Source organism: Gadus morhua, chromosome 5 (genome assembly GCF_902167405.1).
Source record: "Gadus morhua chromosome 5, gadMor3.0, whole genome shotgun sequence".
NCBI classification, from domain to species: Eukaryota; Metazoa; Chordata; class Actinopteri; order Gadiformes; family Gadidae; genus Gadus; species Gadus morhua.
The window spans coordinates 20,876,296-20,894,118 of NC_044052.1; the positions used below are offsets into that span (position 1 = coordinate 20,876,296).

Sequence of the window (17,823 nt, forward strand, 5' to 3'; positions counted from 1 at the left end):
ATCTTCCGGTCTCTGAACATCTCCCAAAAATAAAAAAAAATAAAAAAAAATAAAACATATTCCAACAATCATCGACAAAAACGTTTCCATTCCCATCCTTCCACTCCCCCCTCCCCCTCCCCCTCCCCCTCCCCCTGGCGTAGGTTCTCATCGCCATGCCGACGCCCTCTCACCTGCTCGGGGCTCATGTAGAGCTTGGTGCCGACCTGGCCGGTGTGGCGGGTGAGGGCGGGCATGGGGGTGAGGGGGGCCGGCTCGTCCTCGTCCTCCTCCTGGTCCATGGCCGTGACCAGGCCGAAGTCGCCCACCTTCACCACATCGTCCATGGTGAAGAAGATGTTGGACGGCTGCGGGCAAACACAAGCCGCACGTCAAAGGTCGTGTCAGCGATGTTGGCTGACGGCACTTTTGTCGGTAGTTGAAGCCAGATCCCAAACAAACAGAGCCCCTACCTTCCGCGTTTCGTGCATCCAGTAAAAACGACCACGAACGCAGCGCGAAACCCCACAACACCCGCCCCTTGTCGGTGATTGGTTGGAATACTATTTATTTTGGTTTTGAGTGGTTGCTAGTGCCATTTGTTTTTGTGTGCGATCTCGGAGCAAAGGCTTCCTACAGAGATGCGTCTCTTTGACGGCCTGCTTATGGGGCGGGCAGCTAGCGGATCGTGAGGAAAGCTCAGACGTACTTTGCCGTTCTAATTCACTATTCTGTCTGTTCTAGCGTGTTGCGGGTACTGGACTGGATCCCTGGACTCTCCTCATGGTTAACCGGCCAGCACCACATCACCAATTTAATATGATGTGCATGTATTTACCTGTATGTCAATTATGGCACCAGTTGCTCTCCTGACCATCCCTGGAAGAAGGGATCCCCTACTAAGCGTTTCTTCTCAAGATTTCTTCCTTGCTTATTTCAAGGGAGTTTTTTCTTGCCCTTGTGGGGGCTTGGGTAAACGGGGGGCGTCATAAATATTTGGCCTGTTAAGCCCTTTGAGACTGTAATGGTGATTAAGGGCTATACAAATAAAATTGAATGAATTGAATTATGTTTCGGCCTAGAATCGCTGACTCAACCTTTACGCGTGGAACACACTGGCCCGAAAGCTTTCGGAACGGCGCGAACGGTGGTCTGGTCCGATTCAACGTGCAAAGTCGGAGAGCGTTGGCGTCGGAGGATCAAAGCGAATTTCGAATTTTTTGTGTACTGCTAGCACACAACCAGTGAATCAGCGCGGCGTCTTTGAGGGAGGGGTGGACTACCAGCACGGGACAAGCGCAGGCATCTCGCGCGAGCACAGGACGTACACGTTACTGTGTAGTTGGCAGTAGTCTTCGCGGTGTTTCAATGCAACCTTTCTGTCGCCGAATGGGTCAGACGAGAGTGGTTTGAGTCTGGGCTGTGTGCAGGCCTCGTTAGCCTCTGATTCGCCGCTCCGTGCTACATTAAGCTTCTGCCCGTTTGGGCACCGATGACCAGGTAACCGAGAACCGTCCCTGGAGGGGGGTAGGGAGGGGTCCCTAGGTTCGGACACTTTTCCCCCTGGAGTTCACAGGCGTTGGGTCGGGTCGCATGGTGGGACCCTGGGACTGATCCACCAGGGGTCCACGTCTAATTGGCGCCTGAACAACTGGGCCTGTGCGGTTACCATGCTCGCCACGCTAACCATGCTAACCATGCTAACCACACCAACCATGGTAACCACCCTAACCATGCTAACCATGCTAACCACACAAACCATGGGACGCACGCTAACGTAGGCTAATCTGCTTTGTAGCATCTGCAGGTTTGATCCGTTCTTCTTTTACCTAATTTGACCACAAGGTAGTAAACATAACATTAATTCCTCATCGGACCAAACAATAGTGAAGCTAACATTAGTTCCTCTTTAGACCACACATTTGTGGTTCTAACACCAGTTCTGACTGGTTCCTGCCGCTCGATGCGGTTCCTTCTTCTACACATCAAGCGGTCAAGACAACACCATATAAACATTCGTGTTGAGCCTCTACCCCTCTCCGAGTAATGCCTAGCCCCAAAACCACAGAACCCCAGGCCTCCGAACCTCGCTGTATCAGGTCCAGGTTCACTTTTGACCGACCGCGCTGTCCAGAGATTAGCCGTAGAAGCTGTACATTTATTCATTTATTTCACTGTCCGCTCGCTGTCTCAGTGAGTACTTTGTCTAATGGGCTACCGTGGCTTCACTGAAGGCGTTTAATTATTAACAAATTATTACAGCTCTAAGCTGAATTCCTCCTGTTTTAACACTGCAATTATTTCCCCGTAGCATCTGAGGACATCTGAACTAATAAAGTCTCGGCAAAGAGGAAAATCTTAGAGTGTCCAGAGGTGAGAAAGACTAATGCCGCTTTTCCACCGCACATGTAGCTCGACTCGACTCGACAGCAGCACGGGTCGTTTTCCATCGCAAATAGTACCTCCTGGACGTGGGCGGGGTCGGCTGCGCGAAAGGGCCGTGACGTATTTTTGTACGCGACGCAAACAACACCTACGCAACCCACACATGGACAGAACACACATAACAACAATGGAGGACATCGATAACATTACTATTATTAGCTGGCATGTTGAAGAAGTGGAATATGTTGGCTGCGGCGCTGCTATGGCTGTTACAAGCATGGTTGCATTGTCGCTCTCGTGACTTCGTCACACTCTCTGGCCAATCAGTGGCCGGCCGTCTGCCGACGTCACCTTTTAGCATCGGCTCAGCCGCTTGGAACCTAGAGCGAGGCGGTACTAGAAAAAGCAGCCACTTCAGGTACCAGATACCATGTTTTCGCGGTGGAAACGCAAAAAATGCGAGCTGAGTCAAATCGAGTCGTGTCGAGCTGGTACCATGCAGTGGAAAAGCGGCATTACATGAAGGAGGTGATGTTTAGCTCAGTTTTACTCCTGGTTAGTTGAGGTTATGAATAATAAACCGTAGTAAAGGTCAATGGAAATGTTCTTTCTACGGTGCGTGCGTGCGTGCGTGTGAATGAGTGTGAGGGTGTGAGTGTCTACCTTGAGATCTCGGTGCATCAGACCCTTGCTGTGCAGGAAGTCGACGGCCTCAGCGATCTGGAGGAAGACCTCCAGACACTCGGTGCGCTCCCTCTGGTCCGGACTGCAGCGCTGGGCCATCCAGTCCTTCAGCGTGTCCTTACGACACAGCTGCATCTGGATGTACAGGTACACCTGGAGACCGCAGTGACCCATGTTACCACATCTGTACACCTGAGTCCACAAGCACACCTGTTATCACGCCCGAGTCCACAAACACACCTGTTACCACAGCTTTACAGAACACCTGAGTCCACAAACACACCTGAGTCCACAAGCACACCTGAGTCCACAAGCACACCTGTTAACTTACCACGCCCGAGTCCACAAACACACCTGTAAACCGGAGTACACAAGCACACCTGTTACCACACCCGAGTCCACAAAAACACCTGTAAACCGGAGTCAACAAGCACACCTGTTACCACACCCGAGTCCACAAAAACACCTGTTACCACACCCGAGTCCACAAAAACACCTGTTACCGCAGCTTTACAGAACACCCGAGTCCACAAACACACCTGAGTCCACAAGCACACCTGTTACCACACCCGAGTCCACAAACACACCTGTAAACCGGAGTCCACAAGCACACCTGTTACCACACCCGAGTTCACAAACACACCAGTTACCACACCTGTACAGAACACCTGAGTCCACAAACACACCTGTTACCACAGCTTTACAGAACACCCGAGTCCACAAACACACCTGAGTCCACAAGCACACCTGTTACCACACCCGAGTCCACAAACACACCTGTAAACCGGAGTCCACAAGCACACCTGTTACCACACCCGAGTTCACAAACACACCAGTTACCACACCTGTACAGAACACCTGAGTCCACAAACACACTTGTAACCACACCTGAGTCCACAAACACACCTGTAAACCGGCGTCCACAAACACACCTGAGTCCACAAACACACATGTAAACCGGAGTCCACAAACACACCTGTAAACCGGAGTCCACAAACACACCTGTAAACCTGAGTCCACAAACACACCTGTTACCACACCTGTACAGAACACCTGAGTCCAAAAACACACCTGTTACCACACCTGTACACTTGAGTCCACAAACACACCTGTTACCATACCTGTATAGAAACACCTGGAGACCACAAACACACCTGTACACCTGAGTCCACAAACACACCTGTTACCACACCTGTACAGAACACCTGAGTCCACAAACACACCTGTTACCACACCTGATGGTAACACCCTCCAGGTACACGTTTCAGTTCAAAGTGACCCACTGACCTTGGGCGAAGGCTGGTTCCTGGCGGGGGTCTGGGCGGGGATGGCCAGGGCGAGGGAGTTGGGCCTGGGGGGCGAGGAGGAGGCGGGCGGCGCGTTCTCCAGACCCCTTGTGCAGGAGGAGGAAGACGAGGTGGAGGAGGAGCTGTCCGCCTTCTCCGTCAGCGTGCCGGGGCTGTTGCCCTCGGAGACCGAGTCGCCCCCCTCGCCGTCGGCGTCGCGGTCGCAGCCGGAGTCCTCGAACACGATGTCGAAGGAGGAGGAGGTGCAGTCGCCGTGGCAACGCCGGGGGCACAGCTCGAAGGAGTGGGGGGTGTCCGAGGCCTCCGGCGCGGCCTGGCTGTCCTGCTCCGAGGCCAGGCTGTCCTCGGGGCCCCGGGGGGGACCCCCGGCCGCGCTGGCCGACGTGTCGCCGCCCGGCCCGAACGCGGCCGGCGAGACGGAGCTGGACACGGGCACCTTGACCGACAGCGCCTCCAGGTGGTCGGGGAGCGTCAGTGGCCAGTCGGTGGTACTGCAGATGGGCAGAGAGCGGGCGCTTTAGTGCTGCAGGTACGGGGAGCGGCAGCGCTGCGGCTCTACAACGCGCTGCTTATCGCAGGGGCTGGGGTGGATCTGGGGAGCCCAGGTCACGCTTCACGTTCACATTTAGTCATTCAGCGGACGCTTCGGTTGAATGAGACGTCAGACAAAGAGAGGCTGAGAACAACGTCGGCAGGAGTCACTACAGGGGAGAAGTCCTAGTGCAGAGCTTTGGGGCAGAGCAGCGTGTGAGGGGGTACTTAGTGATGAAGGGGTAAGTGTTAGGGGGTACTTAGTGATGAAGGGGTAAGTGTTAGGGGGTACTTAGTGATGAAGGGGTAAGTGTAAGGGGGGACTTGAGTGGTGAAAGGGTAAGTGCTAGGGGGTACTTAGTGGTGAAGGGGTAAGTATAAGGGGGTACGTGAAGGGGGAGGCAGTAGATAAAGGGTTAGGGGTGAGTGTGAGGGGGTAATTGAGTGGTGAAGGGGTAAGTGTTAGGGGGTACGTGAGGTGTGGGGGGGTACCTGGCGTCCAGCCAGCGCTGGTCGTTCTCCTCCTGCCAGCCCTCGGGGGGGGTCTCCTGCCAGGCGTTGAAGTAGCGGATGATCCCGGGGTGCTCCAGCTTGGCCAGCGCCTTCACCTCCCGCATCACCTTCTCCCGGGCCACCTCCCTGCAGCAGAGAACCCGTCAGGACCAGAGTCAACACCACAGAACCCGTCAGGACCAGAGTCAAGACCACAGAACCCGTCAGGACCAGAGTCAAGACCACAGAACCCGTCAGGACCAGAGTCTAGACCACAGAACCCGTCAGGACCAGAGTCAACACCACAGGACCCGTCAGGACCAGAGTCAACACCACAGAACCCGTCAGGACCAGAGTCAACACCAGAGAACCCGTCAGGACCAGAGTCAACACCAGAGAACCCGTCAGGACCAGAGTCAACACCACAGAACCCGTCAGGACCAGAGTCAACACCAGAGAACCCGTCAGGACCAGAGTCAACACCAGAGAACCCGTCAGGACCAGAGTCAACACCACAGAACCCGTCAGGACCAGAGTCAACACCACAGAACCCATCAGGACCAGAGTCAACACCACAGAACCCATCAGGACCAGAGTCAACACCATAGGACCCGTCAGGAACACAGAACAAGAACACAGCCAAGACTACAGAACAAGAAAACAGCCAAGACCACAGAACAAGAACACAGCCAAGACCACAGAACCCGTCAGGATCAAAGCACCCAGAACACAGCCAAGACCACCCCACAGAACAAAGTCCGGACCACAGCACCACCTTAAGACCAGAGAACCCGTCAGGACCAAAGAACCTGTCAGGACCACCTCAGGACCAAAGGACCAGTCAGGACCACAGATGCCATCAGGAATATAGAACCCGTCAGGAACATAGAACCCGTCAGGAACATAGAACCCGTCAGGAACATAGAACCCGTCAGTACCAGAGTCAGGACCAGCACCCAGTCAGGAAAAACCCTAGGGGGATAATCTAGGGGTACTCTCTAGACTCCTAGGAGGTGGGCAGGTTCCAGGGGGAATTTGAAATGTGAAGCTTTAGAGTTGTACTTTGCTAGCAGTCAGCAGAAACCAGAGTCACACAACCGGAGTCAGGAACCAATCACAATTTAAGGAATTCTCGCAATATAGCACAATCATTTTTGGCCTGTAGCCCTTTTTATTATAACCAACTTTGTATAATTCTGTCTGACTCAGATGATCATCTGTGGGTTATATAAGTCCAAGGCCAGGTGAGTCTGTACATCGCGCCACGCTATGTTGTTTACAGCTACAAACGATTAGCTTGTTGATGAGTCTGTAAACTAAGGACCTTTAGACCCTCTGAGGGTTCAGACAGATCTACCTGTGCAACTATGCCATGCATATCTGGGAAAACTGCTGCGCCACAGACAGGTGACCCACAGCCAGGTGACCCACAGACTGGAGCACCTCAGACAGCTGCACCACAGACAGGTGTGTGACAGACAAGTATGTGGCAGACAGCTGATCCACAGACAGGTTCGCCACAGACAGGTGCACCACACAGGTGTGCCACAGACAGGTGCGCCACAGACACGTGCGCCACAGAAACGTGCGCCACAGACAGGTGATCCAGACAGCTGCGCCAAAGACAGGTGCACCACAGACAGGTGCACCACAGACAGGTGCACCACAGACAGGTGATCCACAGAAAGGTGCACCACAGACAGGTGATCCACAGAAAGGTGCACCACAGACAGGTGATCCCCAGACAGGTGATCCACAGAAAGGTGCACCACAGACAGGTGATCCCCAGACAGGTGCACCACAGACAGGTGCACCACAGACAGGTGCACCACAGACAGGTGATCCCCAGACAGGTGTACCTGTTGGGCAGGCGGATCCTCTTGATAGCGTAGTTACAGTCGTCCACCTTGTTGCGGGCTTCAAACACAACGCCAAACCCGCCGCGCCCCAGACACTGCATCGGCTCGAAGTCCGTCAGGTACCTGGGAGGAAGGACACCACCACCATCATCATCATCATCATCATCATCATCATCGTGATCTTCAACAGCACAGTGAGCCGTGAACACAGAACCACTCTATTCCCAAATCGTATGGAGACAGACAATATTGATACTTTCCAAGACGAATGACGATTGAATGAATATTCAAAGAGCGATCCCCCTTTTTTTTCCTTCTTCTTCTTCTGTAACGCGAGGATTGGACAGGGTAGGCTGTGTCTATGCGTGTGCGCGCGCGTGTGTGTGCATGGCGTAACTGCGCGCGTGTGCCTCCTCGACTTCGGATCGAAACTACAAAGAAGGAGCCGAATCTCCCACGGTGGAAACTAATAGAATCCTCCCCAGTCTCCCCCCGTCTCCCCCATCTCCCCCCCGTCTCCCCCCGGGCCGGACCGGGACCCTCTTCTCATGAATGTAACCATGTGGCGTCTGCAGGGGCCGGCCTGGCAGCGCCCGGGGGGCCCCCCCGCGCCCCCTAGTGGCGGCCGGGGTACTGCAGGGCGTGGCCCCAGCTGGAGACACAAGGTCACTCCGGTTTTGACGCACAAACGTTCATCGCAGTCGCCCAATCAGGCGCGAGCAGCGGGGGCCGGCCCGGGCCCATCTGTCTCAGAGTCCTGCCGAGGCGGGCGGCGGGAAGACCGGCGGTCACCATGGTAACAGCTCTCCCCCCGTCCTGTTGCCGCACCGCACACACACACACACACACACACACACACACACACACACGCTCACTCACTCACCAGCAGGCTGGTGAGGGGATGGGTGGGTGTCTGTGTGTTTAGTGCGTGTGTGCCCCTTGAATGAGTGAGTGAGTGAGTGAGTGAATGAAATGTCAGAGTGAGAGTGAGTGAATGAGTGAGACTGAATGAACAAGGGGAGGACTGACTGAGGGAGGGGGGGGGGGAGAGCGTCTGTGCCGAGAGTGTGCGAACGAATGAACGAACGAACGAACTAACTAACAAGTGAGTGAACAAGGGGGCGAACGAGTGGGTGAACGAGTGAATGGAAGAGTGAATGAAAAAGTGATGAACGAGTGAGGGTGTGTGTGTGAGGCAGCCCAAACAGAGCAAAGTAGAACCAGCAGAAAGTAAAACCCGTCGCGGGCCCCGGGCTCGCAGCGGGACGGGGTTCGGCTCCTCGACCCACCTGGACACGTATTCGCTGGAGCGCGTCTCTATGGCAACCATCTCCCTGGTCTCCACCACCGCAAGGTCGAACTTGGCGTCGGTCTGGCACTGCGTCTCCGACTCCTTCCGCTGCTGTGAAGCACGGCCACACGGGTCACATGATCAACAACACACGCCCACGTCATGTGACCACGTCAGGTGACACGTCAGGTGACCGCGTCAGGTGACCACGTCAGGTGACACGCGCGGGCGTGCCTCAACGAGTTAAGAAATACAACATGATAACCATATTGGTCTGACTTTAAGAGCCACAGCAGGGAAGCTGGGGCAAATTGAACACCATTAGAGAGAGAGAGAGAGAGAGAGAGAGTGCTAGATAGAGAGAGCGATAGAGAGGGAGATTAAAATAACTACAAAGAAAACCGTTGTTTTTTAATTCATTTAAAATAACTTCAAAAGGAAACGCTTGCCATAGTAATACATCACTATATAAGTATAGTAGCTCTTCATTGATGTTAATGATTTTAGTATTGATTTTACTTAAAGCTTGCTAATCGTTCATGGGGTGTCTATTTCCTCTCTCTGTTTCAACTTAAAATAGGCCGGAACTTCGAGTATATGTTGTTAAAGTCACAGACAGCCCGGACTGAGTCACACATCAGAACAAACAGAATAAGAAAGGACCTAACATGGACCAGGACGACAGGTGTGTTGGCGTGACCAGGTGTGTGGACCAAGCTAGGTGTGTGGGCGGAATCAGGTGTGTGGGCAGAGCCAGGTGTGTGTGGGCGGGGCCAGGTGTGTGTGGACCGAGCCAGGTATGTGGGCCAGGTGTGTGGGCGGAGCCAGCTGTGTGTGGGCGGAGCCAGGTGTGTGGGAGGGGCCAGATGTGTGTTCACCGAGCCAGGTGTGTGGGCCAGGTGTGTGATCATGGCCAGGTGTGTGGGCGGAGCCAGGTGTGTGTGGACCGAGCCAGGTATGTGGGCCAGGTGTGTGATCATGGCCAGGTGTGTGGGCGGAGCCAGGTGTGTGTGGACCGAGCCAGGTATGTGGGCCAGGTGTGTGATCATGGCCAGGTGTGTGGGCGGAGCCAGGTGTGTGTGGGCGTGGCCAGGTGTGTGGGCGGGGCCAGGGGTGTGTGGACCGAGCCAGGTGTGTGGGCCAGGTGTGTGATCAATGGCCAGGTGTGTGGGGGCGTGGCCAGGTGTGTGTGGCCGGGGTCTTACCCGTGCGTAGGCGGCGGGCGCCGGCGGGTGGAAGAACTTGCGCACCACGTAGGTGGTGGCGGCGATGCAGAAGACGATGGTGCCCAGGATCTCCTTCCACCAGGGCAGCAGCAGCACCGGGTCCTTCCGCCGGCGCTGGGGGCCCTCGCCGACGCCGTCCGCCGGCCGGATCACGCTCACCGCCCCGTCACGCTTCCCTCGGTACCGCCGGCTGAACGGGAAGTAGTAGCCGTTGTCTGGGGGGGGGGGGGGGGGTGGGAGGGGATGGGGAAGAGAGGGGAGGAAGGGGGGGGAATAGATGGGAGGGAGGAGAGAGAAGGGAGGGGTGGGGGAGAGAGGGGGAAGGGGGGAGGGGGGATGGAGAGAGGGGGGGAGGGATTGGGAGGGGGGGAGAGAAATGGGAGAGGGAGGGAGGAGGGGGATGGGAGAGAGGGGGGAGGGATGGGAGAGAGAGGGGGAGGGATGGGATAGGGGGGGGATGGGAGAGAAAGGGGGAGGGAAGGGAGAGAAAGGGGGAGGGAAGGGAGAGAGAGGGGGAGGAATGTGAAAGAGAGGGGGAGGGATGGGAGAGAGGGAGAGGGATGGGAGAGAGAGGGGAGGGATGGGAGAGAGAGGGAGAGGGATGGGAGAGAGAGGGGAGGGATGGGAGAGAGAGGGGAGGGATGGGAGAGAGAGGGGGAGGGTAGGGGGGGTAAGGAGAGAGAAGGACACAGAGAGGAGGAGGGAGGGAGGGGAGAGTGGGGGGAACAGAGAGAGAGAGAGAGAGAGGGCAGACAGACAGAGTAGGAGACACAAGAAGTAGAATAAGTACAGAGAAAACCATTTATTTTAATTTAAAATAACTTCAAAGCAAACCACGAGCATAATAATACTTCACTAATTACATCGGCTCCTCATTCATTCAGTTACACTCACTTATTACACACACTCATTACACGCACTGCATGGGGCTGTCTCACAGCCCTAGGAGTACCATAGGAGTACTTCTACACAGGACGTGAATGGTGTTTCACAGTAAAAGTCCTACCATAGGAGTACTTCTACACAGGACGTGAATGGTGTTTCACAGTAAAAGCCCCTACCATAGGGGTGCTTCTACACAGGACGTGGATGGTGTTTCACAGTAAAAGCCCCTACCATAGGGGTGCTTCTACACAGGACATGGATAGTGTTTCACAGTAAAAGCCCCTATCATATAGGTTCTTCTACAAAGGACATTTAAAAGCCCCCTACTATAGGGTTACTTATACACAACACATGGATGGTGTTTCACAGTAAAAGCCCTGCCATAGGGGTAATAAACAAAGGACATGGAGGGTGTTTCACAGTAAAAGAAGGAGAGTCTTTCACAGTAAAAGCCCTGCCATAGGGCTAATAAACAAAGGACAGGGAGGGTGTTTCACAGTTAAAGATGAGTGGTGTTTCACAGTAAAAGCCCTACCGTAGGGGTACTGCAGGATGGACAGCGCCCCGTTGCTGTACTCGTCGTGGGAGAACTTGTCGTTGTCCAGACACTTGTCGAACTCCTCCGAGCCCACCAGCACGGGGGTCCGGGAGGGCGAGTCTGGGTGGGGGGGGGGGAAGAGACCGGTTAGAACCAGACAGCACGGCCTCCCCATCGCTCACGCTCCTTTCAAAATAAGAGCTACCCATCTCTCACACTCCTTTCACAATAAGAGCTCCCCATCGCTCACATTCATTTCACAATAAGAGCTCCCCACCGCTCACATTCATATCACAATAAGAGCTCCCCATCTCTCACACTCCTTTCACACTAAGAATTTTCCATCGATCACACTCCTTCCACAATAAGAGCTCCCCATTGATCACATTCCTTTCACAATAAGAGCTCCCCATCGCTCACACTCCTTTCACAGTAAGAGTTTTCCATCGATCACACTCATTCCAAAATAAGAGATACCCATCGACCACACTACTTCCAGAATAAGAGCTTGATGTGATGATAATCGTTTAGCCAATCACATTGTGTCTCATTAACGCCCAGCCAATGGGAACTTACGGATGAGAGGCTTCCACTTGACCGTGGGGAGGGGGATGACCTCCTTCTCCCCCAGAGCTTTGGAGGGGAACTTCTCCGAGATCCTCACGGAGGACTGAAGGTACAGCTGGCCCTGGAACATCCCTGGAACATTCAAGACAAACTTTATGCAAACATCCCTTTACGTCCCTGTGTTACCTAATACAATTGTATGTTTGTTTAGGGGAAGGGCTGAATGTTGTGTCGCTTTAAATGTTTCGGTGGGACGGCACTATCACATTTTCCCTTCCTAAAGGATGCTTGAGCGTACCCTACGCCTAGGGAGATAAGAAGGGAGCATGGAAGCTCCTTTCCTTAGCGTTTAGAGGATTCAAACCGCTCTTATCCTGGCTGCAAATTAGATACTTCCGGGTCAATTCACTCAGTTAGGATCCTTCCTCAGCAGGAAAGACTATTAGACCGCAACCTCTGTAACACATTCAATATAACTTTATTCAAACACCCCTCTTAACAAAGTCAATACAACTTTGTTCAAGCATCCAAACATTCGATTCATTGTGTTTAAACGTCCCTGTGCAGCTGCCCTACAACAGGCCGGTTCAGTGTAACCACTGTAGTCAATAACACTTCATTTAAACGAGAACCACACACACGCCTCATTTAACCCTTCAATTAAACTTTATTTACACTAGAGGAACCGGCTTTAACGGTCCAATGAAACGTTGTTTAAACAGGGAGAGAGCTCTTTCTCTGTCCGGGTTTCATTTAAGTGTTATTCAAATTCGAAACACACTCCTCCCCGAACGGTCCGAGGAAATGTTATTCAAACTAGAAGGAAGGTCCTTCATTCGCTGTTGAACTGCACTGTGTTCTAGATTCAAGATTCAAGATTCAAGATGGTTTTATTGTCATATGCACAACAATTACAGAGCAGTCGCTGGCATTGAAATTCTTTAGTCTTGGGCTCCTCCAACAGTGCAATATAAGAGAATGTAAAGGTATATAAGAAACACAAGTAGGAAGCTGAGACTTGAATAATAAAAAATAAATATAATAATAATAATAATAATAAAAAGTAAGTGTATAACAAATAGAGGAAAGGTGAGCGTTTCTGTTTGTGAGCATTTGTGTGCTTGCGTGTGTTTGAGGATGTGTGTGCGTTTGAGGATGTGTGTGTGTGTGCGTGTGTTTGAGCATGTGTGCATGTGTGTGTGCGTGTGTGTGTGTGTGTTTGAGCATGTGTGCATGTGTGTGTGTGTGTGAGCAGGTGAATGTGCATTTGTGTGTTAGCATGTCTGTGTGTGTGTGTGAGTGCATGGTACAACTGCGAGCGTGTGTCTTTGTGTGTGTGTGTGTGCGTGTGAGTGTTACCCAGGTACACGCTGGACTGCGTGGCTCCCCTGGCCTTCTCCATGATGTCATCGTCCTCCTCCTCCTCCTCCATGTCTGATTGGCTGCTGTACGCCGTGTCATCGAACAAGCTGATTGGTGTGACCTTGCCCCCGCCCACCAGCCACGCCGAAGCGATGGGCGTGCAGAACTACACACACACACACACACACACACACACACACACACACACACACACACACACACACACACACACACACACACACACACACACACACACACACACACACACACACACGTTAAACTTAGCACCATGGTAGCATTCTGACCACAACTTGCCGCAGTTGAACGTATATTTATTCGCTCCTATGTTAGCTGGCGTTAGCATGTATGCCATAGTCGACGTTAGCTCCAACATGCTAGCTGTTGTTAGCTCATAAGTGCTTAGCGGTTATGAGCTCCCATATTTAGCTGACGTTAGCCGATACACATCAGTTGATTTGAGCGTATATGTGGGAGCTTTATTTAGCCTCAATGTGTTAGGTGATTTGAGCTTCCGTGTGTTAACTTCAATGTGTCGGCAGATTCTAGCTTCCATGTGTTAACTCATTTTCAGCCTGCAGCTTCGCTCCCCTATGGACATGTGGGTGTCAAAGCTTTGAGTAGAGAAGTACGTCTACATATCAAACGCAGACACACTTCTTTACTCACGTGTATACCGATACACATTCATAAAGACGCACAAGAGCCGTCGTCTCCGGCGAACCCACCTGGTGCTCCCAGACCAGCTGTCCGCTGGGCTGGGTGCTGAAGGCCATGACCTTCCAGTCCGGCACCGAGACCTTGATGACCAGGTCCAGGTCCAGGTCCAGGTCCAGGGGCCGGGGGTTCTGCTGCGGCCCCTCCCGCGGCCCCTTCTGGGGGTCCTCCGTGATGACCCGCTGGCTGTCCTTCCTCTCCTCCCGCCACGAGTCCCCGCTGCCCAGCCCCCCCTCCAGGAAGTGGAGGCCCGACTGGATCTGAGGGACGAACTTCAGCTCAAAGTTGCCCACGCTGAAGTTCCACCTGGTGGGGGGGGGGGGGGGGGGGAGAGAGAGAGAGAGGGAGGGGCTCAGGATACAGGCTCCTGTGCTGGACGTAGTCATGGTGACGGTGGCGGTTATAGTCGTGGTCTTGGTCCTACTTATAGTCCTAGTCCTAGTTAAAGTCTTGGCATAGTCCTAGTTATATTCCTGGTTATAGTCTTGGCATAGTCAGTCATACTTTTGATCCTACTTCTAGTCCAAGTTATAGTCTTGGCATAGACCTAGTCCTACTTATAGATCTAATTCTAGTCCTACTTATAGTTCTACTTATTGTCCTAGTCCTATTTATAGACTTGCCATATTCCTACTTATAGAACCAGTCCTAGTTATATTCCTTGTAATAGTTCAGGTACTAGTTATAGCCATAGTTAATGCTCACAACCACCAATGAGCTAACTTGGCTAACTAACTTTTACTTCTTGTGTGTGGCCCCATGATCATTAAACTATAATCAACTTTTATACCATCACTCTGATGGTAAACACTCAAATAATCAAAATAACTTTCATACTGTCATCCTAACAACTGTACTAGGAACCACTTCGTACATCCTCTGCTACGTCTCCCACTCCAGAGTGAAATCCCGCTCGTGGGAAAACGTTTGTATTCCTGTCCAAAGATCCAAAACCACGAGCGGAGGGACCAGCCTTACTTCTCCAGCCCCGAGCGCGGTCGCACCGCCCGGACGGTCTTCTGGGTCCTCTGGAGCAGCAGAACGTCTTCTCCTTCCACAGCCTCCACCTCCTCCTCCTCCCAGCGACTGCAGCCCACCGTGGAGCAGATGTACCGCAGCTGAGGAACAACAGAACGCGGCGGCCTGTGAGGAACTGGGAGGAAACTGTTGGGAACCCGGAGGAGTTCAGAGTTTACTGTGTTTGGCACAAATACAACATCTGTGCGAGGCGTGAGCGAAGGCTTTGCAGACCTGTACAGAGTTCCACGCCTATTGCCATATCATGATATGCTTGACATGCAGGCTAAACATAAAAAAGTGGATCCACTAAAAATAAGCATTGAAAGCAAGGTTATTAGGATTAAAAGCAAAAAAATAAAAATAAAATAAAAATGGGGGACCGTGAGGAACTGACAGGAAACGATCGGAATCAGCAAGAACCGGGAAGGCAGCAGAGTACAGGAGCCGTGAGGAACCGGGAGGAACCGGGAGGAACCAGGATGAACCGTGAGAACCCAGGATGAACCATTAGGGACCCTAAGGAACTGACAGGAACCGTTAGGAACCAGGAGGAACCATGTGTAGTGGATTTGTCGTTTGTTATCCGTTCTTTCCTTTTGTTTTGCCATCACCTCGTCTGTGTTCAAAACCCAAATCCCCCAACAATCAGTCAGTTCCAGTGAATGCAGATCAAGTTACTAAGGATCTGCTACTGGGTTTGGCATCGTTCAAGGACATTGGGGCTCAGGCTCAGTACTTCTTAACTGGGAGTAGATCCCTGTAATGACCGTCATACTACCGTAGTACTCTTCACTGTACAGCACACAGACACTGGTTCCATCATGGTACAGCAGCACTGGTTTTGGGTGACGGTGGATCTAAAGTCCTGGTGGTGTTGCACTGGTTTTGGGTGACGGTGGATCTAAATTCCTGGTGGTGTTTTACTGGTTTTGGGTGACGGTGGATCTGAAGTCCTGGTGGTGGTGTACTGGTTTTGGGTGACGGTGGATCTGAAGTCCTGGTGGTGGTGTACTGGTTTTGGGTGATGGTGGATCTAAAGTCCTGGTGGTGGTGTACTGGTGGTCCTACCTTGCCGCTGTACGCCCCCAGGCCGTAGGTGGTGAGGCTCTTCCCCCCCACCAGCACCGTGTCCTCCCCCACCCGGTAGGACGACTCCAGCAGGGACTCCACGCTGAAGGGCACCGCCTCCATGGTCTCCCGGTCCCGGTTCCACTGGAACAGGTCCCCGTCCAGAGAGGGGATCAGCATCTTGTTCCCAAACACCTGGTGGTGGAGGAGAGAGCCGTTAGGGTGGAGGAGGAGGAGGAGGAGGAGGAGGAGGAGGAGGAGGAGGAGGAGGAGGAGAGGTTAAGTGGAAGAAGAGGAGGAGAGGAGAAGTTAGGGTGGAGGAGAAGAGAGAAGAAAGGAGGGTTTAAGGTGGAGGAGGAGAAGGGAGGTCAGGGTGGAGGAGAAGGAGAGGGAGAGGTAAGGTCGGTGGAAGAGAAGGAAGGAGAGGCGAGGTTTGGGTGGATGAGGAAGAGAAGGAGCAGAGGAGAGGTAAGATGCGGAGGAGAAGTCGAGGAGAGGGGGGAGGAGGAGAGGAGAGGGGGGAGGAGGAGAGGAGAGGGGGGAGGAGGAGAGGAGAGGGCACTTCAGAATAAATAGCGCTCTTACTGCCTTTCATCTGCAACCCTTTGGCGTCAGTCTCCCACTACTGAGGATATAAAGCTAAACTCACAACTTTGTCCATTTGTTTTATGTTTGTTTTATGAGCGTACCCCCCCCCCCCCCCCCCACTGTGATACTGAGCACACACGCTACAGCAAGGCTACACTAGCTGAATGGAACTATTTGTTGCCATGGTAACCCGCCTCGAATGGGAAACTCTCGGTGACGGGCAACGAGCCAAAGTCCTCAAGAGGCTCCTTCTGCCGCTGCACTCTCTGTGCAGTCAGCGTGTCTCAGGGCCGTTACGTAACAGACGGTGTTGCTGGCTCCGAGCCCCGCCCCCCCTCCCTCCTCGCAGCCCCCTATTGGTCGAGGAGTTGAGTAAAGTGCTCCTGACTCGGGAGGTCCGACAGAAACTAAGTGCCCCGAACGACACTAATACGTTCCAGAGAGGCCGATTTCTGGCCCGCGTCCACACAGAGACCTCAGACCGTTACAGGTCCCACCCACTAATTAACCTGCACCTGTGCGTGTGCGTGTGCGTGTGCGTGTGTGTGTGTGTGTGTGTGTGTGCTTGTATGTATGTATGTGTGTGTGTGTGTGTGTGTGTGTGTGTGTGTGTGCTTGTATGTGTGTGTGTGTGTGTGTGTGTGTGTGTCAATGTATGCGTGTCTGTCTTTGTGTGTGTGTGTGTCAATGTATGCGTGTCTTTCTTTGTGTATGCGTGTCTGTCTTTGTGTGTGTGTGTGTGTGTGTGTGTGTGTGTGTGTGTGTGTGTGTGTGTGTGTGTGTGTGTGTGTGTGTGTGTGTGTGTGTGTGTGTGTGTGTGTGTGTGTATTGATGCATGCGTGTGTGTGCCAACAGCAGGGGGTCTTGCCAGGATGACATCACCGTCCGACCGCGAGCCAGCTGAGCCTAATCCTGATTTAACCGCCGGAGCAGGTCAGCACTGAGAGGGGGAGCCACACAGAGCGATTATATCACTAAATCATTTTAATCTTATGCTTTTACACACACTCAGACACACACACACACACACACACACGCACGCACAAACGCACACACACACACACACACGTACAGACACACACAAACACACGCAGACACACACACACACACGCAGAAATACGCACGCACAAACGCAGACATACACACACACACACACACACACACTTAAGAGCAGGAATCAATGGCTGACTGAGCTGGAAGTCCTAGTTTCTGTTTTATTCGCTGGTGGAGCGCCAGGTATCCAGACTGGTGTTTTACTTAATTAGAAGGTTTAATGGAACACTTTACAAGACGTTTCACTTCTTCT

The 17,823-nt window shown here is 52.9% G+C and overlaps 1 protein-coding gene across 1 annotated transcript in view; it reads right to left on the minus strand.

Moving 5' to 3' along the window:
* Positions 1-17,823, minus strand: part of eif2ak3 (eukaryotic translation initiation factor 2-alpha kinase 3) — a 43,660-nt gene that overhangs the window by 2,295 nt on the left and 23,542 nt on the right. Inside the window, exons 3-15 of the mRNA XM_030355839.1 lie at positions 15,930-16,124; positions 14,820-14,959; positions 13,853-14,147; positions 13,104-13,272; positions 11,754-11,876; positions 11,175-11,297; positions 9,734-9,969; positions 8,527-8,639; positions 7,238-7,360; positions 5,379-5,525; positions 4,336-4,846; positions 3,028-3,201; positions 174-347 (exon numbers count right to left, since the gene is read on the minus strand). Of these exons, the coding sequence (XP_030211699.1) occupies positions 174-347; positions 3,028-3,201; positions 4,336-4,846; positions 5,379-5,525; positions 7,238-7,360; positions 8,527-8,639; positions 9,734-9,969; positions 11,175-11,297; positions 11,754-11,876; positions 13,104-13,272; positions 13,853-14,147; positions 14,820-14,959; positions 15,930-16,124 (2,523 nt within the window). The remainder of the gene's footprint in view (positions 1-173; positions 348-3,027; positions 3,202-4,335; positions 4,847-5,378; positions 5,526-7,237; positions 7,361-8,526; positions 8,640-9,733; positions 9,970-11,174; positions 11,298-11,753; positions 11,877-13,103; positions 13,273-13,852; positions 14,148-14,819; positions 14,960-15,929; positions 16,125-17,823) is intronic.